The sequence below is a fragment of the Ailuropoda melanoleuca genome, chromosome 12 (assembly GCF_002007445.2).
Source record: "Ailuropoda melanoleuca isolate Jingjing chromosome 12, ASM200744v2, whole genome shotgun sequence".
Taxonomy (NCBI): Eukaryota; Metazoa; Chordata; class Mammalia; order Carnivora; family Ursidae; genus Ailuropoda; species Ailuropoda melanoleuca.
This window is the reverse complement of record NC_048229.1, coordinates 19,389,566-19,415,064: the sequence shown is the minus strand read 5'-3', so window position 1 is coordinate 19,415,064 and position 25,499 is coordinate 19,389,566. Positions and strand designations below refer to the sequence as shown.

At 50.0% G+C, this 25,499-nt stretch overlaps 2 protein-coding genes across 4 annotated transcripts in view; one reads left to right on the top strand and one right to left on the bottom strand.

The window, feature by feature from the left end:
* Positions 1–249: 249 nt before the first annotated feature.
* On the bottom strand, positions 250–20,328 carry SF3A1 (splicing factor 3a subunit 1). The gene is made up of 16 exons (XM_002915568.4): positions 20,150–20,328; positions 17,270–17,391; positions 12,303–12,510; positions 10,935–11,192; positions 8,259–8,333; positions 7,381–7,531; positions 6,858–7,051; positions 5,858–5,975; positions 5,390–5,575; positions 4,639–4,760; positions 4,303–4,548; positions 3,530–3,737; positions 2,852–3,006; positions 1,765–1,866; positions 1,572–1,643; positions 250–782 (listed from the first exon to the last, which is right to left on the bottom strand). The coding sequence occupies exons 1-16, from the start codon at positions 20,210–20,212 to the stop codon at positions 681–683; spliced, it is 2,382 nt and encodes a 793-aa protein (XP_002915614.2). The 5' UTR covers positions 20,213–20,328; the 3' UTR covers positions 250–680.
* CCDC157 (coiled-coil domain containing 157) overlaps positions 20,327–25,499 on the top strand; it is a 14,879-nt gene continuing 9,706 nt past the window's right edge. For 2 of the 3 annotated variants that reach the window (XM_011220179.3, XM_034639703.1), the window contains exons 1-2: positions 20,327–20,631; positions 23,420–23,561. The gene's annotated coding sequence lies outside the window, so the exon portion shown is untranslated. The remainder of the gene's footprint in view (positions 20,632–23,419; positions 23,562–25,499) is intronic. The other variant, XM_034639704.1, reaches the window with a different exon arrangement.

Sequence of the window (25,499 nt, the reverse complement as noted above, 5' to 3'; positions counted from 1 at the left end):
CCCCTACTCGTGCTCTCTTTCAAATAAATAAAATCTTAAATAAAAAAAAGCATAAAGCCTATTAACACTGTTTAAATGTTACCTCTGGCATACTAAAGTTCCTTCAATAAAAAAGTATTTGACTTAAAAAAAAAAAAAAGTCCAACATTCCTCAGAGTAGAAGAGGAGCCACAAGGTATTGTGCCATGCTCCCACTGCCTTGGGTATGGACAGGGCACAGGTGGCCAAGGGACAAGGCTTATGACACCGTTTTCACAAGAAGGATATAAGAGGTTTATTAGACAACCCACAGCAACATATAAAATGATTAATAATGAGAACAACCATATTCTATCAGCCAGGTGCCACTTGGTACTATGACTACCCCGTAGGACATTTCTGGGTTCACATCTCCTAATGCACTACCTAAAGAAATGAATCCCCTCAAATCAAGACTCAAACACAAATGGATTCCAGAGACCACTGGGGAGGAGACTGGCTTAGAAAGCTCTCCCTTATCAATGTGGAGAGGGGGTGGGGGGAAGAAAACTTGGCAGGACAATTTGAATTTCCAAATTTAGTTAAGAGGGAAACAAACGTACAAGGCAGGGTCTCCTGGGACAGGAGCAGAGGGTGGAACAGTGGGAGACAGGAGAGGCAAAAACGGCAGTGGCTGAGACCTGACAGCAGGATTCTCTTCTCTACTTCTTCCGCCCGCCTCTCTCCTTGAGGGCCAGGTGAATGATGGCACCATTGGCCATGTTGTAGTAAGCCAGCGAGTTGGAATCCTTGATGAAAATGCCCTGGAAAACAGTGGTATGCTTTAGCATGGGGCAACCTGGCCCTGAGCAATGTACAGTCTCACAACTCCCAACATCCATTCACTCTGAATTCAGTGAATACAGAGGCCTGAAAGAAGATGGGACAATGGCGGGGAGGGGAGGTGGCACAGGGTGGGACTGAAGGTCTCTGGCTCCCCCGAGAATGCTCTGCTTTCCTTCCTTCCTAGTAGCCCATGCTCTTCCTCTTTGTCAAATCCCCAAGAAGTTGGCCCAGACCGACCCCATGGAATTCTGACTCTCAAATCACAAGACCTTTCAGAGATCAATCCAAGACTCTCATTTTACAGAACAGGAAACTGAGGCTCAGAGTAGGGATTTGTCAAAGTCCTGAGAGGGAGAATAAAGCAGCCCCATGTGGCCAGGTGCGCACCAGGTTGAGCCGGACCATCACTTCTGTGTACCTGCACAAAGCCAGGCTACCCCAGACCACATTGGCTGGAAGGCTCCAACACTGGGCCAGAAACCCACCACAGCATTCCAGGTCTCGTCCCCAGAGGTCCACCCCAGTGATTGAGGGAAAATGTTTCTGGGGCTCCACACAAGACTACACGGAGTCCCAGCCACCCTGAGCCTCGCCCTGTCAGGCTAACCTGCCCTGGCACTCCCAGTCAGCATCGTCGCTTCTAGGACAGATTCACGTGGCCATCCCCACATCTCTTCACCCCTTTGATTCCACAGGTGATCTAGTTTCTGGGATGGCGTTGAGAGGCGTTGAGACCCAAGGGGCAGGACCACTGACATCTGACTTACCTCATACTGCAGCTTCTGTTTCCCTGCAGGCATACCCGTGGCTTCGTGAATCTTCACCTTGATGACGGAGACCTGTGGGACCGAGAGATTGCTCAGCCTCTTGCTAAGGTCAGCTGAAGAAAACTGCGCCCAGTCCCCCTGGAACTCCTTGGATCCCCTGCACCTGATGCCAGTTACCAGCAGCAACTCATACCTGGTCTGTGAGCGGGAGCGTGAAGACCAGCACTTGGCCGTTCAGTTTCCATTCAGTCTTATCCTGCATGTTGGGCACTTGGACTTTGATGGACACTGGACCCTACAAAACAGGACATGGCCATTACATCTGGGGAACCCTAGCCCATCAGGAACTATGCTCTCCTATTCCTGAGCCAATCTAAACAATGTCACCTGTCCATCTGGGCTCTTGGACCCCAGCCCAACTCACTACTAACACCACTAATGACAGGGCACGACTCACTCCCCACCTTCAAGATTTGGTTTCTCTTCTTTAAAATGATCTCTACCCTGCCTCCTGGTGAGTCTGGAACTGAAAAAGTGGTAAGAAAATGCCCTGTAAACACCAGAAGCAGCAGAGAGAGAGACAATATAAACTACAAAGTCAGAAAACCTGGGCTCTCAACTCCTCTAATCAGGTCTCTCTAGGCCGCAACATCAAGTTTATAAAGCAAGTGATCACAACAGCTGCATGGTACTGTCATAAGCACTAAAGAAACACGTGCCCGTGAAACATGTAGCTCTACTTTGGTACTTAGCTGGTATTCAGAAAATGGGAACTGCTATCAGAAAGGGGAAAAAAAAAAAAAAAAAGACTGGGTCAAATACACTGGGGGAGTGGGGCTAGGACTGTTTCTGCCTCCTCACTAGAACCTGACAGCTTCCCTAGGTACTGGCAGTGCCAGGATTCCCGTTATTTCTAGCACCCCAACAGAACCCCCAATAGGGAGAAATCCAAAGGGCTGGAGCCAAAGAAGACCACAAAGAAGTTAAGAACTACACCCAGGATTTCCTCGTGTCCAGAGTCCCCTTCATACCCAAGTCCTGCCTGCTGGTCTCCACAATAATTCACACAAAGGGACCACCTATTTGGCTTGCTCCTCTGACTGCTGACTGCACAACCGCTGTGCGCTCTGAAGCCCTTACAGGCCTCCAATAGCTGACTGAGGCCCCTGGGTCAAAACAGTGGGAGGAGAATAGGGTGGGCCAGGGAATGTGTAACTGCAGCAGGAACGGATCCCCCAACTAGGCATTACCACCACGGGTGGCACTGTGGTATCACATACCTTGTTTCTGCGTAGGAACTCCTCTTCAGGCACAAGGCTGTCCTCTGTCTTCAGTTTCTTGGAGGCGGGCTCATCCTCCATGGGAGGCGGAGGGTGGACAGGGGGCATCGGCGCTGGAGCCGGGACAGGTGCCACAGGCGGCGCAGGCACAAATGCTGCAAGGACAGGAATAAGCAGCTGCTTGAGTGAGAGGAAGGGCCCTGGGAATCAGGGCCGGTGAGGGGAGACTGCAAAGGTTTCCCACTTCTCTCGGTCAGAGGTGTGAAGGGTCAGTCCTTGCTGAGTCTGGCAGCCAGCAGGTTCCCTGGCAGGGAGACCTGGGAGACTGCCCACACTGGGCAGCAGGGGCAGGACTGATGGACAGAGCAGGTGCCAGCTGACAGGCAGGCATCACTGGGCCTCCGTACCTGTCTAGAGACTGACCACTCTGGGTGCACAGACCCCGGCTCTGCCACGTCGGCCTATCTCCCCCAGGACCTGTGGCTCCCCAGCTCCTAGGGCAGGGATCACTCACATGGGGAAGGCAGGGATCACTCACATGGGGAAGCCAGGGCTCCCCTCTGGGCTAGACCCCCAGCCGTTAACAGCTGGGCACTACCATCGGCCACTGCTCTGCTCACAGAGCTTAGTCTACAGTCCTGACCCAATGGCCTGGAAAGTGACATGAGAGATACTGACCTGTTGGCACAATCATGGGGGGTGGGCGGGGTGCCATGATAGGAGGGGCCGAGGGAGGCATGGGCACCACGTTGATCCTGGGTGCGTGAATGATGGGCGGCATGGGGGCAATCACTGAGCCCGGGGGTAGTCGGACCACTGACGCCATCGGGGGGCGGGGCATGACAGGTACTGCAGACACAACTGTGGTACGAACAGGAGGTGGCATCTGTTGGGGAGAAGGGATCCATAGGTCACAGGAAGCCAAAGCTGGACCTCAAGGGCATATGAGGCTGGTGATTAGCCACCCGCAGCCTTTGAGGATGGAGACTGAACAGCTCTGACAGAGTCCCCTGGGGCTGACAGACTGCAGGCTCACAACCAGATTCTGACAGGAACTACGCCGAGAGAGGCCCAGAGTGACAATCTGTCCACTTGGGACTCAACCAGATGCTTGTGGCAGACGCTGTGAGAGCCACTAAAAAGGCTGACCTCAACTTAGCTTCCTGGAGAAGGGCCAGCAGGCCTCGAAGACCTGTTAAGCCCTGCAGCCCTTCTCTGCCCTAAGCCTGCTTCTCACGTTTGCCTCTTGCCTCCCTCCCTGCTCCAATCCTCCCACACAGACGGAGATCAGAGTAGAGGTTCCCACTTACAATTAAAGAGTTCTTTGTCTCTTAACTTGACCCAAACAGCACCTGGGGCCCTCTATAAGGAACTTGTCCTTCTCAGCCAATACTGTCCAACCCCAAGAACCAAGCTCTACAAGATCAGTCCCAAAGTGGCTACTGGCTTACCGCGGGTGGCCGGGGCACGGAGGTAATGGGTGGGGCAGAGCTAGGAATGTTGGTGGCTGACGACGGAGGTGGTGGCTGCTGGGGAAGTTCGTTGGGTTTGCTGGGGCCAATCTTCTCTTTGGTGTCATCCTCTGGCACCAGGCCCTTGGCCTTGTGGATGGCCTCGATCTGCTCCTGGAGGGTAATATTGGCCTGGGCAGCCTGCTGGGTCCGAGCCATGCTGCCTGAGTGACCATCCCAGGTCACCTGCAAGGGAAAGCAAAGCCACAGCTAGAACGCAGCCCAAGGACAGGAGTGTGAGGGTGGGGAAGGCACTAGGATCCATCAGAACTGCACCTTTTCCTCTGGCTTCTGGATTTCCTCCTCACCGATCTTCTTACCGATGGCTGTCTCTTCTACGCCGAAAATGTCAGTACGCCGCTCAGCCAACTGTTTCAAGCTGCTCTCAATATCCAGACCTGGATATAGTCACAGAATGGAAGCAGGGGACAGAAAAGAAACTAAAACCAGGTGCCCTTCTAACAGAGCAGCAACTCTCCTGGTGCACAGTAGAGGCTGGTCCCACGGGGCAGGCCAAGTATGGGTCCCAAAATGGCATGCCCATCCTGAGCCCGCACTAAGCCTGTATGCTAGAGCCCGTCCAACCACTGACTTACAGAAAGCAACTGAAGGGACAGGGTCACACAGATGACAAGTGGCAGTCAGGACTAAAAGCTTTCTCTCCTGCCTCTACGACAGTTTTCTTCCTATCGTGTCTCATTTCAAAGCACTCAGGGTGCTCCAGGCACTAGAGTCCTCATTCTAAGACAGCCTGAAGGAGGTCAACTTTCCCAGCTCTGGTATGTCCGGGATGCCATCATGTCAGGTACCTGCCTTTGGAGGAGCCTTATGAAGAGTCCTTCTGGAAAATGGGGAGTTCTTTTGTAGCATCACAGGTTGTACCTATCCTCAAGTTTTTGTTGACCTCAGTTGTTGCTCTGTTTGCTTAAAGCAAGTTGACCACAGTCGAGAGATTCCCACGGGTCAAAGCGAGTCAGGGCCACATCAGAGAAGGGGTATGGACTGGGTGGGAGAACCCCCACCTCACCTGGTGCATACACTTCATCATCGCTCTGCTTCTCACGGATGGAGCGGTCTCGTTGCTCTAGCCAGCGGGGATCGAGAAGCCCGATGCGCATGTGTTCCTGCATTTTGCTGGCAGGGATCTTCTCCCCCGTGATAGGAGACACAAGATATTCATCTGGAGCAGGGGCTGGAGGCAGGGGCTTGGAAGCTAAAAGGAAACAGAGAGGCCTGAATGAGAACACTGGGAAGCAGCCGGGGTTAAGAGCCTGCTGTTTCATCTGTGCATCACTCATCCAAGACACATCCATTTAGTGCCATGCTGCGGCTGGCCCTGTGCAAGGCCCCTGGGTGCTAGACAGGACGCAGCTCTGTTCCCTACCGCCAGGCCCGCAAAGGTGGGGCTATCCATGCATTTGCAACAAACCACCTCACCCCCTCCTAGAAACAGACAGCACTGAGGAACATCTGAGGGCAGGAAAGCAGGCCCTACCTTTGGGGTCATAGTCCTTCCGAACAATGACCTGGTCTGGAGTTGGGGGCAGAGGCGGCGGCATAGGTGTCTCTGGGGGTGGGGGCACTTTCTGTCCTTCTTCTTCATCATCAGAACCCTGAAAAGCAAAGCAATGGCAGGACTCAGAGAAGGGCCGAGAGGCCACCTCCCTGCAGCTGAGCCCTGGTGACTCTCAGGGTGGCAAGGAGCCTAGGTCCCTGCCAGCCACAGCGTCCATGTGCTAAGCCTCCGGGGGCAGCCCAGGCCAGCCGGCACCTGGCCAAGCTCCTTCCTCACAACATGAATGAGAGCGCTGGAGGCCGTGGTGCTAACACTCCGCCCAGGCATTTCCAGCAGCTGGCACCAGGCAGTCCCAGGAGGCCAAGGGCACTTAAACATGCTGGGGAGGGGTGCGGGGAGCAGGTCGGCACTCAATGGTAGCTGCTCACAAAGCAATGCTGGGAGGGAGAGAAAAAGTCAATTCCCACAGACACAGGGGCCATTCTTCTCACACACAAATTCTTTCCAAGGGGAGGAGAGCAGCTTGGCTCTGGAGACTCTATGCCTGCTTGGAGGGGGTAGAAGTGGCCGAAAGGAAGAAGAGGCTACACTAAGAAAAGCTATGGGAACTGCTGATCACTTGGGCCCAAGCTCAAATGCATCAAAGCGTGTGGCGAAAAGTTTTCCCTTACTGAGAACTGGCATTGGGGGGNGGGGGTGGGGGGGGGGGGGGGCAGGGCCTCTGCGCGAAGGGGAGAAGGTCACAGAACAGAGCCAGACAGCTTTCAGATCCTTGCTTGTGAATGAATCTTTGTTGCCCGAGCTGGAAAGAGGCTCTATGCTGCCTGGGTTTGGGCAGCTACTCAGCCAGAATGCCTTATTTGGGACCCACGCCTCCTTTCAAGGTTCAAAGGGACTTGGATCTGACTTGTGAAGAGTACCCCCATCTCCTTAAGCTCCAGAGGGAAAGGCCAGCTCGCAGACCCTCCCAGAAGCATACCTCATCCATGTCTTGCACTTGAGTGTCCTGGTCCAACTGGGAAGGAGGCTCCTCCGCCTTCTCCTGTTTCTCGTCCTCCTCATCAGACTCGACCTCCATCTCAACCTCTTCACTCTCCCCAAACTTCTCGTAGCGCTCCTGAATGAGGATTCGGGCCCCCAGTTCCTCTGGGGTGGTGGGGGGAGGGAAATTCCCTGGCAGAGGGTGATCCAGAGTCAAAAGGAGACCTCCACAGACACTCCCTATCAAAGGCCCACTGCTCTATCCTCCCCACACTGTAAGCTCTCCAAGGGCCTGATTTCTGTTCCAGCTCCAGATGCCCACCCAAGGTCTGGCACGGTGTTTGCTCGATTGCATTTAAGTGGGGCAGTGTGGCAAATCTGAAGTCTTCTGGCAGCAGAGATGAAACAGATAGAAAAAACCCTCTGGGAGGACTGTGCTGCTCCCTGGGAAGAGATGTGTACCTGAGATATTCCAGGATGGTTCCAAGCTCCTGGGTCCCCACCTGGAGTCACAGACCTACCTTGCTCATTGGGTTGGAAGTCCACTGTTTCCACTACCACAAAATCATGCCAGTCGATCTGCGCATAGGCCACTCGCTCCTTTTCCTTTTCCTCCTCTTCCTTCTTCCTCTCTCGCTCCTGGAACTTGGCCCACTCCACCCGGTAACACACCTGAAGAGACAGGAAACGGCATGATGCTAAGCTGAATCAGGGTCTGCTCCTGACAGAGCTGTCACCTCCAGCACCTTCACCAGAGCCAGCATCTCCTTTGGAACAGGAGGCGGCTCTGCCCACAAGGGGAACTTCCTGGAGGAAACTATGGGATTTGCATTTGGTTTCAGTCAGGCCCGGAGCCTGGACAGAATAAAAAAAATTCTAAATGCCACTGAAACCTTGTGTCTGGGCCTCAAGGGCACCTATTTGTTATAACCTCAGAGTTTTCTGCTTCATTTGGCAAGGGGCTCGATGCTCACAGAGCAGCAAACTCTGTCCCAGGAAGCCTGTGTGACGACAAAGTACCCACAAAAGAAGCAGCAATCTGAGAGCCTGAGAAACAAAGCCTTCATGCAGCCACTCAAACAGGCAGTGCCAACGGGCCTTCTCTCCTCCACTCTGAAAACTTGGGGCCTCAAAAGGAATCTGTCGCCAGAAACCCTGTTCAGGGGGTGGGTTCCAGTGAGGACAGAAAAGAGGAAGATCCAGTAAAGCTGAGGGAAAAACAGAAAGTTAGGGAGCACAGAGTCCAGGGTTCTTCAGCCTCTGGGGCCACAAGGCCTTTCTTCCCACCACTCCTATCCCTAGAACACAACAAGGTCCCGCCTCGGAGCCAATTTCCAAATATGAAACAACCCACACAAAGTCACTCACGCCACCAATAACTAGTTATAATTTAGTTTACCTGGTCCAAAACTTCTCGGGGGTTCTCAGCCTCTTTCTTGAGCTTTGTAAATAAGCCTTTAGGCGGAATCAAGATCTGAAATGTGGAAGAGTTAAAGCAACGGTCAGTGCAGCACAACACAGGACAAAGAGGGGGCCTCCCGCGGCCTGTGGAAAGGCACCGGAAAAGCGAGAGCATGGGGTTCCAGGGCCCAATCCCAGCTCCACTTTGCTGTGCGACTTTGGGCAAGTCATTTACCCTCTGTAACTTGGCTGCCTTCTACAAATAGTGACACCACCACTTAAAGGGGGCACAGTCAACGTAAAAGGCTGCTGCAAGGACTGGTAGGAAAATATGCAAAAGCACTGCCTACCACCTGGCGTACAGTCCGCACGCGCCAGCTGCTCTCGGGGCATGAGGCTGCTCCTACCCTTTTGCGCATGCCACCAGGCCCGTCTGCATGTGCTCCCCTGACACCCTACTCCAGACTGCCGCCACACATCTCATCTCCTAGATTCTGTCCCCGCTTTCTATTTCTCCACAGTATTTATTACCATTGGACATCCACTGACATTGCACTTGTTTGTCACCCCCCTCACCAGATCAGAAACTCCAAAAGACAGAAATTTCTCTGTCTTCTGTTCCCTATTACAGGTCCTGCATTTGCAATAAAATCCGACAATGGATATATATTTGATGAGACAACGAATGATGGCTTTGTTCAAAACAGCATAAACTCCCAACAGTATTTATTATCATTGGCAAAGTGGCTCACCCCTACCCTATCATCCCTATACCTTTACTTCAGGAATAAATCTGCTCCTAGAGTCTCCCATGCCTAGGGACAGACACCAGTGCCCTCAGGTTAGAGTACGAGATGTCAATACCCAAGTCCTGAGAGAGAAGGAACAGGGAAGTAACAGAATAAAAAGGGATCTGGGAACCTTTAACCCTGGATGTAGTCCAGTAGGGAAAATCAAGGAAGGGCTCACTTAAAATTGATACTGTGTAATTAATTACACTAACCCTTTGGCTTTTCATGATTGTTAGCTCAGCTACTCTACCATTTTTTGATTTGATCATTTTCTAAACTCACACATTTTTATAATTCTTTCTAGTTACATAGAGTAAACTAAGTTAGAATAAATCATCACAGTCCTTTCAAGTCAGATCTTTAACGTACTGTTTCTAAGTATCAGGAACAGATGTACGAACCATGCCACTAAAAAGGGAAGATAACCTCCACTACATGTTGGGCAAGCAAAACAAGCCACTGGCAAATCTGTATCAGTGTGCTTTGCAATAAATTAACAATCTTATTGTTTTTAAATACTAATACTGACTTATCCAGATTCTTGGTTACAATAATGTAGCATGATAATTAAGATCTTCTTGTTCCAGCCCCTCAGGCCCAGATCTTAGGAGCTGGAGTAAAAATGCCAGAGTTCGAGTCCCAGCTCAGCAAGCCCTAGCTGTGTGACCCTGCCCAAGTTAACTTCTCTGTGCCTACTTCCTCTTCTGTAAAATAAGAACGGCAGTGGCTACTTACAGATTACGAGAGATTACATGAGAAAATGCTACGTATGTTAAGTATTTCAACAGTACTGGCTATACTTACCCAAGTTAAATTGTCTCCCAGCGCTTATTTAAATTATATTTCTAATTCAAGGTACTTTTTAGGGTGAAAAACAACATAGATGTTAGAGTCAATGCTGCTACTTACTAGCTGAGAGATCATGAGCAAGTAACTTCAACTCTCTGAGACTGTTTCTGCTTTTGAAAAAGGGGAAGGGGGGTGGAGGGAATACCTCCTGGGTTCTTATGAAGATTAAATTGGGAAAAGGAGGCAATTATTAAGGGCTTGCTTCTTCTCAGGTCCCGTCCTAGGCAACTGAAGATTTCAATGTACTTAAAAGCAGCTAGCACTTGGCCCTGTCATGTAACAGGCACTAACCCAATGGCAGTTATCAATCACACCTTTCACTTCTCTTTAAAACCAGCAGTCCATGTTACATTTAAAAGGCAGAACTGAATAGAAATCAAGACTTTAGGGGCGCCTGGGTGGCTCAGTCGGCTAAGCGGCTGCCTTTAACTCAGCTTATGATCCTGGGGTCCTGGGATTGAACCCCACATTGGGCTCCATGCTCAGCGGGGAGCCTGCTTCTCCCCTGCCGGCTGCTCCCCCTGCTTGTGCCTGCCCCCTCTATCTGTGGAAAAAAAAAAAGAAAAGAAGAAAGAAAGGGAGAGAGAAAGAGAGAATAGAAAGAAAAGAAAAGGGAAGAAAAAAGAAAGAAAGGAAAGGAAAGAGAAGAAAAGAAGGGAAAGAGAAAGAAAAGAAAGAAATCTAGACTTTACACTGAACTGGAATTTTTTTTTTTTAAGATTTTATTTATTTATTTGACAGAGATAGAGACAGCCAGTGAGAGAGGGAACACAAGCAGGGGGAGTGGGAGAGGAAGAAGCAGGCTCATAGCGGAGGAGCCTGATGTGGGGCTTGATCCCATAACGCCAGGGTCACGCCCTGAGCCGAAGGCAGACGCTTAACCGCTGTGCCACCCAGGCGCCCCTGAACTGGAATTTTTAACATCTGCCTGAGGGCCCACAGAGGAGTCATGTCCTTGCAGACGCGAGTAGATACAGTGCTTCCGTAAGGTGCCCTCCTTCCCTAGGCCCAGCGCCCCCGCCCTGCCCAGGCACCTTGGTGTACTGCTCCACCAGCTTCGTGAAGTAGTTGAAGAGGCTGTGCTGCGGGCGGAGGAAGTCAAACTGGTAGTTGCGCTGCTCTTTCTGCATCAGTTGGGTCAGAAACTGGCGACCATTCCTGGCCACAAACTGAGCCGTCAGTTTCACCACGTCCAGGTCAAAGGCTGAGATGGAGGGGGGGTCTGCGATGAACTCAAACTCAGGAGGGGGCTCTTTGGGCACGATGGTCTCTTGTATCACCTGGGCTTGGACCTAAGATGCGCAGAGAATGTGAGGCTCGAGAAGGGGTGGGAAGACACCCCCAGCAGGGTGGCACAGAACTCTATAATTCTGCTAATCACATGCACATCACTGGCCCAGTGTGAAAGAAACCTAACTTATAAGAGCGCCAATTTCTTGGCCAACTGTGGCCTCAACGCCCTGAATGGCTTCAAGCAAGAGCCGTGCCCCTATGTATTTCTGCTGTTGACCTGAAACTGAGGGCTAAAATTGGGTGGCAGAAGATCTGACAGGAACATGCCTTATTAAATCCCACCCAAGGAGGATGAATGACACAGTGAGCCCTACATGTATGGAGAGGACCCACTGACAGAGGACTTCCATGTTTGTTACCTTTCCTGGCTTCCACGCGAACAGGCACTGTGAATCCCTTTTATAGATAAGGAAACGGAGGTAGCCTGAGGCCCTACAAGTAGTAAATTGCAATGCAAGGTCACAATATCTACTCCAACTTTTATTTCCCACTGTAAAACAGGAGACTGCCTTTGCCAACAAGGTTGAGGAACAGAGCAAAGAAAAGGGACCAGGTTAAGTCTACACAGGCAGCAAAACGTGCCAGCCCTTCTTGTCCTCGCTGACAACCCTAATTGTCCCTAGCGATGGACCCAGAGAGGATTAGCATATTAAGGCAGGCCACAAGGAGGGGCCCTGGGAAGGTGAGATGGATGGGAGGGATGGCTCAAGAAGGGCCCCTCCAGCTACATCACAGCACTGTCCTCACTCCATGGTCAAGGCAAAGAGTACAGGCCAAGAGCCTGAACTCCGGACTACTGACTCTGTGGCCGGGCTAAATCGTACTTCCCCAAGCCTCAGGCTCCTCATCTGTAAAATGGTCACTTTGCTGTCCTCCTCAAGCAGCTGCTGTGAGGTGCTAGTGAGACTCCCAAAGCACTGAGCACAGAGCCCAACAAGCAGCGCTCAGGATGCGAGCAGTACTTTGCTATCTGAGCCTCAGTGTCCTCCTCCGTGGATAGAAACCTCATCCCTGGCTGGTAGTGAGGTTTAGATAGCTCATTATCCTCCCCTCCCTGGCCTGGCTTCCCTCTCAGCCCTGGGGATACGAAGGAAGGGGATGGCTCTAACCTTCTGCGGCAGCTGCTGCTGGGTGGCCTGCTGCTGCTGCTGCATGACCTTGGGGATGGCGGCTGATGGCTCCTGGGCCTTTCCCTCCTTGAACTCGCTGACCTTGTGGCGGTAGTAGGCATGGTAAGGGTCGTTAGGGTTCAAGAAGTTAAACTTGGGATTGTTGATCTCATTCTGTCGTATCCTAGCTTCAAATTCAGGTCCATTTCTACAAGGAGGAAAAGAGACAAGAATTAACACCACAACCCTTACAATCGCTTAGATGCAGAACACTGACCAATCCAGCCCCCTTCTTGCCACCACTCATCACTCAAACTAGCCCATCCCTGAGCGCAGCAGCAGTCCTCCGTGAGGCTCCTCGTGTCAGTGGCTAGTCATCTGCCTCCTCCAAGACTGGGCCAGGCCTCCTCTACCACAGGGTCTCCCAGACCTCTGCTGCTCCTGTAGCTCTTCTGCTGGTCTTGCCATTCCTGAAACCATCTTAACTTACTGCTTTTTTCTTTTTCTGTATTTATTTAAAAATCTACTTACAAAGAAAGACATATATTACTACTTCAAATAAAAATCAGTATGGCTTTACACTAGCAAAAGAAAACGTAAAATTAAACACAATGAAAATAAAGTAATACCGTTAAGGTCTAGCTCTAAGTTTGCTGAGACTGAGGCCAGTTCTCTTAGTTAAGAAGGGAGATGACAGTGCTAGGTGGTGTCAAAGACATACTAGCACCAAACTGACACTCTGTCCTTTGGGTAACCACAAGGACTGAAAAAAACACCGAAATGTAAACAATTTTATGTAATGCTTTGTCCAAGTACTACCTAAAATCACCTCATTCAGTACTGGGTGCCCACGCAGCAAACACGGCTCTCCAAGGACCCGGATCTGTGCGGCTGTGTAAGGCACATCCAGATGAAAAGGGGAGCGGTGAGAACAGAAGGGAGGTCTCCCATCTCTCCCAGTACGCAGACAGTTTCCCACATACACCCTAGGTCCCCAGTATGTATGCCTTTAACAACCTCAGAATAAAACAAAAAGTCCCTCTCATGATATTTGGGGAACCCTGATTTTTAAAGAGTCCCAGTGGTAACATTTCAAGGTGGCACACATATATAACACCTGTGTCACTCAGAAAGCACACTGAACTTAAGGCCACAAGATATGGACGCATACACATTTTGAGTTCGCTACTGACTCACCGAGTTACCAAACCTCCCACTCTTTTTTTTTTTTTTTTTTACTTACTAGATTATCAGTTTACTTATAAAAGGATATTTTAAAGGATAAAAATAAACAGCCAGATGAAGAGTCACGTAGGGATGGGTCTGGTAGGGTCCTGAGCACAGGAGACTCTGTCCCTGTGGAGTCTAGGGTGCATCAACCTCCCGGCACCCTCTCAGATGTGTTCTTGCTCACCGACCTGGAAGCTCTCTGAATCCCTTTGGTTAGGGTTTTTTATGAAGACTTCATCACAAAGCCATGGCTGATTAAATCACTCGCCACTGGGGACTGAATTCAATCTCCAGCCCCTCTCCCCTCCCCAGAAGCTGGGGGTCCAAACTTCTCTTTGACTCAAATTCCCACAGGTAAGATGTGGCTAATACCACCTTCTCTCTCTACCCCAGAGTACATAGATCACATCAGTTAAGGAGATGCCAGAGTCTTTTTGAGCAGCCTGCAATGCAAGGGCTGTCACTCTTATGAAGGCTAGAAAGGGCTGTTCCATAAACACGAAAGACGATCTGGGTATTAGATGTTTGTGGTGGGGACGCCTGGGTGGCTCAGTCAGTTAAGTGTCTGACTCTTTGATTTCAGCTCAGGGCATGATCTCAGGGTTGTGAGATTGAGCCCTATGTCAGGCTCCCCACTCAGTGCAGAGTCTGCTTAACATTCTTTCTATCTCTCTCTTTCTGCCCCTCCCCGTTCATGCTCTCTCTCTAAAATAAAATCTTAAAAAAAAAAAAAAAAAAAGATGTTTGTGGGGCATCCTTCACTCCTCCGGCCAGAGCCCAGCACTCAAAAGATGCCCTAAACACATCAAGGGATGGTTCCGGGGACGGCTGGCAACCGGTTGCTTCACTCTCTTGAGACTTACACACCCTGGCCTTGCTAGCTTGAGGGCGAGAGACAGGGTACATGCAATGCTGTGCCCCAGATCAGCCACCCTAACAAACTGTGCCGTGGTGGCGGCCGCCAACACCCAGGCTGGCTCCCCCGCGAGTTCTGGTCACACTGTAGCATGGGTAACATCAGGAGGGCTCAATTAGTCAGTGCATGAGTCCAACTGGAACCTCATGCTCAGGGAAGAAGCACCTTTCACCTTCTGAAATAATGCAAACCACGTATGAGGAAGGTGAGTACACACTTAGATACTGCTGAAGTAGGCCAGCGTGCCCAGCAAACACCCAGGGCAGACAAAGGGCTGCTAGAAAAGGGGGGCTCTGCTTGCCTCCTCTATTGCTGCCTCCTAAGCCATAACCTCACCACATCTGGGAATAATCTGAAAGAAAATGAGAAGGCAGGCATGTTCATTCCAAGCTCTTCTGTTCCTTTAAATTAACTTAATGTTAATTTTAGAATTATGTTCTCTAACACAAGGAATAGATTTCAGCACAAAAAGACATGATTCTGAGTCAACCCAGCTGGTGGGACTTTTTAAGGGTAATTTCCACTTCAGTTTCTTGACAGGAAAATGCAGCAAAGGGAAGACCAAACCTAGAGAGAAAAAAACTTCTTTCGGAAAAACACACTCAGTGATTTTAACTGTATGCTCCATCAATCAATATGCAAGACCCAACAGAGGTAAAAAGATGGTCCTGTATGCTTCCTTTATCCCAGAGTGAGATGACGCTCGTCTGTTCCTCCATTGCAATGTAAACGAAAGCATACTTAAAAATGCCTACAAGGCAATCACCTTAACCAAAAATATATCTAGAAATATGGATGCACACATTTTTATTTTTAAGAAAACTTGGATACTCATTTCTGTGGCAACAGAGGCTGGCACAAAATTATTGGAAAGCTACTTGGCAAAATGTTTAAGAAAATCTTTAAAAACGCTCTTTCAGCCAGTAATGTGCCACACAGAATTCTTCTAAGAAAACAATCTAGAAGAGAAAGAAAATGCTCAGATTTCCCCCACAGCTTTGTGTGCCAAATTGAAATGTTGGAAACATTGAAGGCAAATATAGAGGAGACAGCCAAGTCAAGGGAGGCCTGTCACCTCAACACGGTGCATCAAGGACAGCGCACGATCAGAGGACCGTGGAGCAACATGGGAAAATGCTTATAACACAGCACAAAAGGGAAAAGCAGGATGTGAAAGTATCTACTAGTATAACAAGGATCTAAAAAAGGATGCCAAGGACCAGAAAGAAACAGAAAAGTGAAAATAGCTGGTAGAAACTATTCTGGTAGTGAGATTGTGGTGATTCTTCCTCTAACACCCTTTTCCTATTTATTCTGTTTTTAAATTATCAGGGCAAAAAGGGAAGCATGAGCGTTGCTATGAGACTTTAAACATTTATCATAAACACAACACTTACTGCCCTAAACCTGACATTGTTCAACCAAGCACAGAGATTTAATGCAATACCCAGGTTAATCAAAGCCTTTGAAATGTGATGACATGAATCTGCACGGAGCCGGACAAGCAAAAGGCCTCAAGCAGAGCAACATCTTTCTATGTTTCACTTTATCAGGAGGTTGGGAAGGAAGGAACCCTCTATTAAAATGATGTACTGTGATGGGGATACTGCCCTGGGGTCAAGGCACGGCTCTCTGGAGAACACACAGAGGGCAGCAGTCTGTTCAAACCCAACAACTGCTTATATGCAACAAGCTGTCCAGTTCATTGACAGAAGCCAGAAATCCAGATGTATTGTGCAATCTCCTCATTTTTAAATGGTGGCAATTTATTCAAGTTTTTTATTTTATTTATTTATTTATTTTTATTTTTAAGATTTTATTTATTTATTTGACAGAGATAGAGACAGCCAGCGAGAGAGGGAACACAAGCAGGGGGAGTGGGAGAGGAAGAAGCAGGCTCATAGCAGAAGAGCCTGATGTGGGGCTCGATCCTATAACGCCAGGATCACGCCCTGAGCCGAAGGCAGACGCGTAACCAGTGAGCCACCCAGGCGCCCCATTCAGGTTTTTTTAAAAAATATACTGTGACGGGGCAACTGGGTGGCTCAGTTGGTTGAGTGCCTGACTCTTGGTTTCAGCTCAGGTCATGATCTCATGGGTCATGGGATCGAGCCCTATGTCAGTGGGGCTTCTCGCTCAGTGTGGAGTCTGCTTGAAAATCCTCTCCCTCCCTAATAAATATATCTTTAAAAATATATATATCATGAGGACAAACAAAAGCTCTATAAGCTGCATGTGGCCTGATGGCTGCCAAAAGAATACTTTAAATACTTTAAACTAGGGGATGCACTGACCTCTAGAGTCAAGTGGCCATTAAGAGGATTCCATCTGAGGAAGTGGGAGTGTGTAAAGTATGATGGGGAAGGATGAGAGGAACTCTCACTTGACTTCCGTGTCATCCACGAAGACAGCTGACACCTGTATGATATACCTGAACTGCACTCAGTCCCATTCCCTCCCTCCTGCCTCACAACAACTCTGAGGTGGGATTTTATTCCATTTTGCAGATGGGTCAGGTGAAGCTCTGAGGAATGCAGTTCTTGCATAGTAAGAATGACCAACTCTGTTTTAATATCTTCCTCCAATTGGCAGCTCAGACACAGACACACATTACTATCCGTGACAAAACAGCTTTCCAGGCACTTCCTCAGGCCTCTTTTGGAAGCACAGGTTCCTGGTGACTCTGGGGCTGGGTGTGACTCACATTCTGCCACTGCCATGCCAGAGACACCAATCCTGCCCATGGCCTGCCTCACTGCCATGCTGTGGTGTCAGATGAGCTAATGGGCCTAGGCTGACAACGCAGAAGCAGCTATGTTACCTGGCCACAAAGCTGGCAGTCTTGTCAACGATATTCCTGACCTCTGGAGGAGGATAAATAATTCCCACCACTGGCTTGGAGGGGGTAGAATCCTCCTTTGAAGAAGCTTCTTCTTCTGTGGGCTGTAAAAACAAGAAAAGGAAAATAATGTCTTGAAGTTCCTGGTCTGGGGGATTGGATCCAACTGTCAAACTCCTCCAAAATTTATTGAGAATATAGACTCTCTCCCATGGACTTTCCTTGGTTAGGACCCTCTGCTCTAGAAAAGTGGTTCTCTTAATTGCACTGTGCTTGCACGGGACTCTCCTGGGGAACCAGTGAAAAGAGGAGCCTCCTTGGCACCCCCCAGCTAGCCAGTCTCAGTGACGCTGGGAATCTGCATTTTTACCAAGTGCCCAGATGATTCAGATGGGGGGGGGGGNAAGGGGGGGGGGGGGGGGAATCTGAGCACACTCTAAGAAACCACCCTCCAGAATCCAGAAGGCCATGTCTGTACCCAGGGATGTGCCTGGCACAGGATATTTAATGACTGTTTGCTGAATAAAGACGGGAAACTCTTTGCTGACAGCTCCTTATGCCCTTTCCCTCTGCACCTATTCTAGTCATAACCGTCACTCAACGCTCAAATGTTCTGTGAGACCCAATTGGAATACACATCATCAACTGTCCCATAAGCTCCAATATTCTTTCTTCACCAGCTTCTTCCCCTTAGTAAAAGTTCAGTCTCTCATCTTAAATTGCAGTTCCTGCCCTCATATTCTTTCCTGCTGCTATGCTCTCCCCCTCTTCCTCTGGTAGCTAAATATCCTGAGTTTTCTCAGTCTTGCCATTCCCACTTCCTCACCTCCTGTTCGGTCCATCCATTTCAAGTGCTCTTGCCAAAGTCAAGCATGACTGCTTACAGCCAACTACAGCAGTCATCTGGTCATGTGACCAATGACCATTCCTTCACAAAACTCCACTCAACTCCCATGCCCCATTCTCCTGTCTTTCCTTCCTGCTCACCATTCCATCCAAGTTACCTTCCTGGCTCCTGTTTCACCTCCTGCCCTATGTTAGGGTTCCCAAAAATTCTGTTCTCCACAGTATTCGCGCTGTCCTCATGCACTCACAATTATGTCCTTTACTTCCCCTACCACCTCTAGGCTAAACAATCCCACCCAAATTGATGTCTCAGATCACTCTTATGCCTCACAGAACTCTAGATCAGCTGACTCCAGGGCACTTTCCTCTCTAACCACTTTCCTCATGAACAGCCAACCATGTACTCAGTCCCCAGGCCAGAAACATGGCCCTTCTCTCCTTTTCTCAGCCTCCACATTCAATGATAACATTTATCAAGCACGTAGTAGATTCCATATACTTTTCTAAGAACCTTAAATATATTAACACTATAGCCCTCATGAGAGCCCTATGATGTGAATACTCATTACCCCCACTTTACAGATGACAAAACGGAGGAACGGAAAGCTTAACTGGCCCAAATGGCAGAACCAGGATTCCAACACATCACTTCAGCTGGGAAGTCTGCACCACCAGCCATTTTGTGACTTCAGCTTGCCCATCCAGCCTGTCCCCACCCTCCCCCCAACATCTAGGACAGGCCCTCAGCATCTTTTGAGTAACTGTGCTTCCAGCAATTCTCATCACTACCTGCTACCTGAATTTCTGAAACACAAAAGTCATGATCCAGATTCAAACTCCTCCCTTTCTCTCCACTGTGTACTAGGAAAAGTTCAAATGCCCCAAAATGCATCTTTTACCCCCACTCTCCCAATCCTATGCTTCAATAACACCTTTTAACTTACTTTTGACCACAGACACCATCTGATTCCTACCCTGGTGTCCCTGCAATTATCTGGTATTACGTTGTTTATTTTTCCCCAAATAACTGGGAAAATGCCAGGGATACAGATGTATTTAAAATATTTGTGGTAAGGGTATGGACCTCTTCTGTCACGTACTGTGCTATATTTTGAACCCAAAGCAGTGGTCACCATACAATATGTGCTCAATAACATTTGCTTAATGAATAAAGGATACTGTTAACCTTTTCCAATCCTGTCTGGCAAACCACTAATTCAACCTTCTAAAAGCAATGTACCTATCACTCATGTGGGTTTCACCTACTTTAATTTCCCCTTCACTCCATCAAAGAAATGTTGATTAGTTTCTTTTGTACCTGATACTCACAGGGCCTATCACACCATACTGCAATTATTTACACACCTCTTTTCCCCTCAGCTGATTTAAGTGCTAGCTGGCATCATTTATGGTAATCGAAACAAATAAACATTTGATAAGCATATTAACTTACACCTGTCTCCCCACTTAGAACTGTAAGCTCCCTAAACTAGTTGTGCTTCATTCATTCTGGGTAAGTCGGAGCCTGGCACGGTGTTTGGCTTACAGTAAGCACCGAGCAGATGCTGAGAATTACCAAAAATGTACCGTACAGTCTGGGAAACTAGGGATTAGTGGGCAAAAACCGGCGGGCTGGAGACGACGACGGTGGGCCCAATAACCACAGAACCTACGAATGGGGCTGGATCAGTGCGCTTCTCAAACTTTAATCAATCACCTTGAGATCTTGTTAAAATGTTATTAGTATTTAAGTCTGGCATTTCTAATCAACTGCCAGGTGATGCTGATGCCGCTGGTCCGCGGACCACACTTTGAGAACCACTGTTCCAGGAGCGCTTCTTTTGCTACCAGAAGGCAGCGCAGAGCGGGAAGCGCGCTGCCTCCTGGGACTTGCAGTCCCTCCAAGCCCTCGTAAGCGGCCGCTTCTTCCTCTGCACGAGTGAAGAGCGCCCGCGCCGGAGGGGAGGGCCCAGGCCGAGGATCGGGCTGCCGGTCGAGGTGCGGGGGTCGCGGTACCTGTTTGGGCTCGGTGGCCGCGAGCGGCGGCGGGGGCACCGCCTGCACGGGTCCGGCCGGCATGACTGCGACGCTCAGGGCTGCCAGTCCGCCTCGCTGAAGGTGAGCGGTGCTGCGTCAAAGCAGCTCCCCGCACGGACGATACGACAAGCTTGCAAGATGGCGGCGGCCGAGAGAGTTGTCGCCGAGGAGGGGAGGCTGACGCACTTCCGGGACAGCCCCTTCTTCGTGATGCAACTTCCCACCCCCTCCCTGGAGGCGTCTGCGCGAGACGCCGTTGCCATGGCAGCGGTCGAGGCACCCGGCTAGGACTTATGGGGGATCCCCAGAGCCGAAGGCGCGCCGGGGTTAGTTCCGTGAGCCGACCAGACCACAAGGGCTAAGGCTGCGGCGCAGGAGACTGGGGAGACGTTCTACATCACCCGGCGGACTTTCTCTGCACACACCCCACGGACCTGGCCCCCCTCTCCTTTACTCCAAAGGTGGGTTCCTCTTTCCCTCCCAATGGCCTGTGATCTTGGAGAGTCCCTTCCCCTCCAGCCTGCCTCCTCAGAGTCCCGTCTCCCTCCTCCCTTAACCTCTTCTTTCGCTTCATGCCTGCCTCCTCCAGACCCCCTTCCCAAGTCCCAAGGCCTAATTCCCACTGGTCCCTTTTCCTGTGGGACTGCCTTTTCTAGGTTCCACCCTCTACCTTCTATAGCCCCGCCCTCAAGCCCGGCGGACCATCTCGAATCAAGACTAATTTAAGTTCCATTCCTCACTCCCAAAGGTGTGTTCCTGCTGACCATTTCCCTAGCTTCCCCGAGCTCACCTCGAATCCCGCCCTTCCCGTTTCGTGTCCTGAGATCCTGTCCTCCTTGTCCCCTCTCCTCTCCCCTCCATCCCAGCTCCGGACTGCGGGCAGGCTTTTAGCCCTTGACTGGATAGTTTAATAGTTTATTCGCCTGTGAGTGGAGGCGGGATAGGAAGAGACGCTCTCCCAAGTGTCTTATCCATCTCTCTTTTCCATCACACACACTCCATAACTGGTTTATGTCATTGTTGTTATTATTAATGTAGAATGATAATGATAGTTAGGATTTATTGAACATTTACCATGACCAGATCGTGTGTATGCATTACATCACTAATTTCTTATACCAATTTATTTACAGATGAGGACAGTGAAGTTCGGAGTTGGTGGTGTGGGAATCCAAACCCAGGCCATTCTAACTCCTCTACTAGTGCAGCTACTTCTCTTTGTCTTCACTTGGTCCCTTCATTGTCCCCAGGGACCCAGGCAATTAGTCCTGAGTCAGAGCCTGACAACTGGGATATATAGATGGTTTTAGAGTTTCTTTAAAAATATATATATATTTATTCATTAGAGAGAGAGAGAGAAAGAGAACACAAGCAGGGGGAGAGGGAGAAGCAGACACCTGGCTGAGCCCAGAGCCGGACATGGGGCTCGATCCCGGGACCTGGAGATCATGACCTGAACCGAAGGCAGACGCTCAACCATCTGAGGCCCCCCAGGCACCCCGGTTTTAGAGTCTCCAAAGTATTTTCATGGTGGTGACCTTGAATCTCAGCAGGGGCACTGGCCAGGAGGTAGGCATAATCTTTACCAGAGGGGTAGAGTCCTATGACTCAGAGAAAGAAGGGGCTTGCATGTTGAATGGGTGTGGAGGAAGGACTCCTTCCCTTCTCTGCAAGTCCAAAGTCCACCTCGAGCATGCGGGAACTGAGGAGAGGACAGAGTTAGCTGCTGTTCCTTCCTCAGGGCAGTGTTGGTCCAATGAGTGCTATCTTCCACATGATCTCAGGAATAGTCAGTGTGGGGCTGGCTGCTTCAGGCTGAGGGTTCTACTCAAGACCCAGGAATTACAGAGAAAGCCCACGTCAAATGCGCCTTCGCTTGCCACACACCGAAGTGGTTCTCAAGCCATGTTTATAACAGCAAATCCCCAATGTTCAGAAGAAATGACATAAGGTAACCTTGGATATTTTTCAAGGTGGTGTTTTCCTCTTACATATTATTGGTGCTTTGGCATCTGTGGCTGCTTATCAGAACCAGAATCTAACAGGAGTTGGTATCTCAGATGGCCCCAGATGGCAGCTGTTGTTATTTGAGGGTGAATAGGGCAGTGCTTCTCCATGTCTCCACAGACAAGCTCCCGAGTCCTGGGTGCTTTGCCACCTGAATATGCCTCCTCCTAGGGCAGGACTGCTTGCTTGCTTGCTTTCTTCCCGCCCATTCCGGGAAGGAAACCCAGAATGTTTCAGTCTGTTTTTTCTGTTTGCTTCTGCCTAATTCCTTGGGGATATAAAATTTCACGGGTGGCAGTATCTCGGGCGAGTCCGTCACCGCGGCAGCATGTGTGTGCGGGGATAAGGGCCTGTGTTTGTGAGTGTTACAGGGTGGATGTTCATTGCCCTGTGGGTGGAACTGACAGAGCTGACATACCAAAGACTTGCCCCCTGTAGAGATCCTCAGGGCAGATGGTGGCTCCAAGGGACAGGGTTCTGTGTGTCCTTCTCTGTCCCTATTCTTGACACGGTGCCCTGGATGTCAAAGGTACACAGTCACCATTTGCCCACTGAACACACAGGATCTGACCCTCTATACCTGCACTGTTCAGTTCGGTGGCCACCCATCCATGTGGTGGTGCATTTGAAAATGGTGACCAGTCCAAACTGAGATGTGCTGTAAGTGTCAAAGAATTGGATTTTGAGACTGAACGTAGAAAAGACTGTAAAATAATTTCCTTAATGGTGTTATATTCGTTTCATGTTGAAGTGATACTATTTGGGGTTTATTAGGTTAAATAAAATATTTAATTAAAATTAATTTACTTGTTTCTTTTTACTTTTTTTGTGGCTAGTAGGAAATGTAAAATCCCACTTGTGGCTAGCATTGCATTTCTTTTGGACAGTGCTGCCCTAGAAGTATTATGGCCTGAAGACAGAGCAGAGATGTTGGACTCAAGAATCCTGGCTCCCTGAGTGACCTTGAATTAATCCCCTAATTTCCAGAGCCTCAGCTTCCTCATCTGTATAAAAGAGTCAGATTCAGGAAGTAGCACACAGTAGGTCCTACGGTGAGAGCCTAGCACTGTTAAAGCACAACCTGTGTGCTCAGGCTCAAGACAGATGACCCCAAGTGACCTTTCCCTCACTTCATTACTCCAGCCCGGTACCCCCTCTCGTTCTGGGACAGCCTCCTCACTGCCCCACCAGGAAGCCTCCCTGAGTACCCACTCACTCACTCTTGCCTTCATCCATTCTCAGAGATTAAAGAGCTACTCGGGGCCAGCCCTGCACTGGAGACAGGAAACCAGGCACCCGGATGAGCCTCTGACCTGAGCCCCAGAGCCCACAGGCTAGCCTGAGAGCCAGACATCCAGCCTCACGGGCAGGCATCTTCACAGAGGTGAGGACAGGGCTCAGTCCTCTGGGAGGCCAGAGAGGCCAGCTCAGTCTTCAGGAATCACCCCTGGGTGCCTTTGAGTGTCCCAGGACCTGTGGGCAGCAGCTGGCCTGCGTGGCCAGGTCATACCACAGTGAACTCAAAAGACAGTCCACGTGCTTGTAGGGAGACAGATTGCCAACTGCAAATAATTACTCAAATAATAATTTAGTGCCTGTGTGGTATATGTTGGGAGGGAAAAGAACAGAATACTCTGAGAATATGTAACAGGTGAACTCACCTGGCCTGGCGACCTGCGGGAGGTGTCTTATCTGAGGAAGTATGGGGAGTTGAAAAGGCACATTCTGGGTGGGAAGATGCTGAGGTGGGAACAGACCACACAGGGCCAGAGCCCAGGGAAGTGTTCCAGTGTTTATGCTATAGAAAGCCATGCAAGGGCTCTAAGCAAGGGGGTGAGTTGCCTTCTTTTTTATTTTTTTTTAAGATTTTATTTATTTATTTGAGAGAGAGAGAGTGAGAGAGATAGCATGAGAAGGGGGAGGGACAGAAGGAGAAGCAGACTCCCCACCAAGCTGGGCCATATACAGAACGAACAAGGTGGTCCTCAGCTGAGAGACGAAGGTGACCCCTCAAGGAGACTGTGGCAGTGGTCTGGGGAGAAGATGGAGTGTGGAACACAGTGGAGCGATGAACACAGTGGTGGATTCTTGGTGTGGTCTGGACACGGGATTGGCAGGCCCTGGGTGCTTACATAGGGGGTATAGGAAGGGAATCCAAGGACGTGCCCCATTGCACATAGTGGGAGTGCCATTTTCTGAGATGAGTGAGGTTGGGCTGGAAGTAGGTCAGAGGAAGAGAGATTCCTCCACCACGCCTGGACTTGCTGGGGATCAGAGAGATCAACCACGGCCTAAATACTGCCCAGGCAGCCCCCGCACTGCAGGGAGGAGCTGCGGTACAAGGAAGCACTTTCTGCCGCCGAGAAGCCCACAAGGGACAAGAGACCCTGCTGCAGGGTGGGGAGAGACCGGGGCTGCCCAGCTCTGACCAGTGAGAAGAGGGTGACACTGGCAAGGCCTGGGATGAGCCACTGGAGGGGCCAGGACACTGTCATGCTTCTCTACCTTCTGAATCAAGGACCAGGGACCATTCATCCAAATCACTGGCTTCAGATGTCCACAGCCTCCAGAGATGGACGAGAAGCATTCTGTCTGGGCTGCAGGGGGGAAAGGGGGCATACAGAAGGCAGACAGTGGCTCCAGACAAGGATGGTCTTTGCTGTTGTTACTGCTAATAATAGTAATCCCTAGACTAATGGTCACTACTGCTTGAGCACTTTTACTGGTGTCTTGCCCTGCACCAAGCACTCTACTCGTCGATGCCTAATGACCTCACAACCACCTGGCCTGGTTGGGGATGGTGTCCCCCTCTTACAACTGAGACAGCTAGGGTTCACAGGGGTATAATGACTGGCCTGAAGCCACACAGCCAGGAAAAGGCAGGACTGGGACTCTGCATTCACATACAATGGGTCCCCTGTCACTAGAGTGATTAGGTTGGGTATGGATACAAATTTTCAGGTTTTCCTCTTTTACACCTTAATACTTGTTCTCCCCCCCCGCCCAAAGTCGATGTATTTAAATTTTTCTTTGTGGATTCTTTTCATTTCTCTATTCAATTAGCCATTCCCTTGCCAGTGAGCCTCTACCATGGGCCAGGCCTTAGGCTGGCAATACTGGGGATACCACCGTGGCTCAGGTGGACTGAGGACCTGTCCTGGAGCGTGGAGGCCATTCCAGCAGAGAGGGATCAGGGCCCAGATGGGGGAAGCCCAGAGAGATGATCTCACCCAGCCTGGAGGGTGCTCAGGGAAGGCTTCCTGGAGGAGGTGATATCCAGGAAACCCGAAGGATGGGAAAAATTAGGCCAGTAATGGGAATT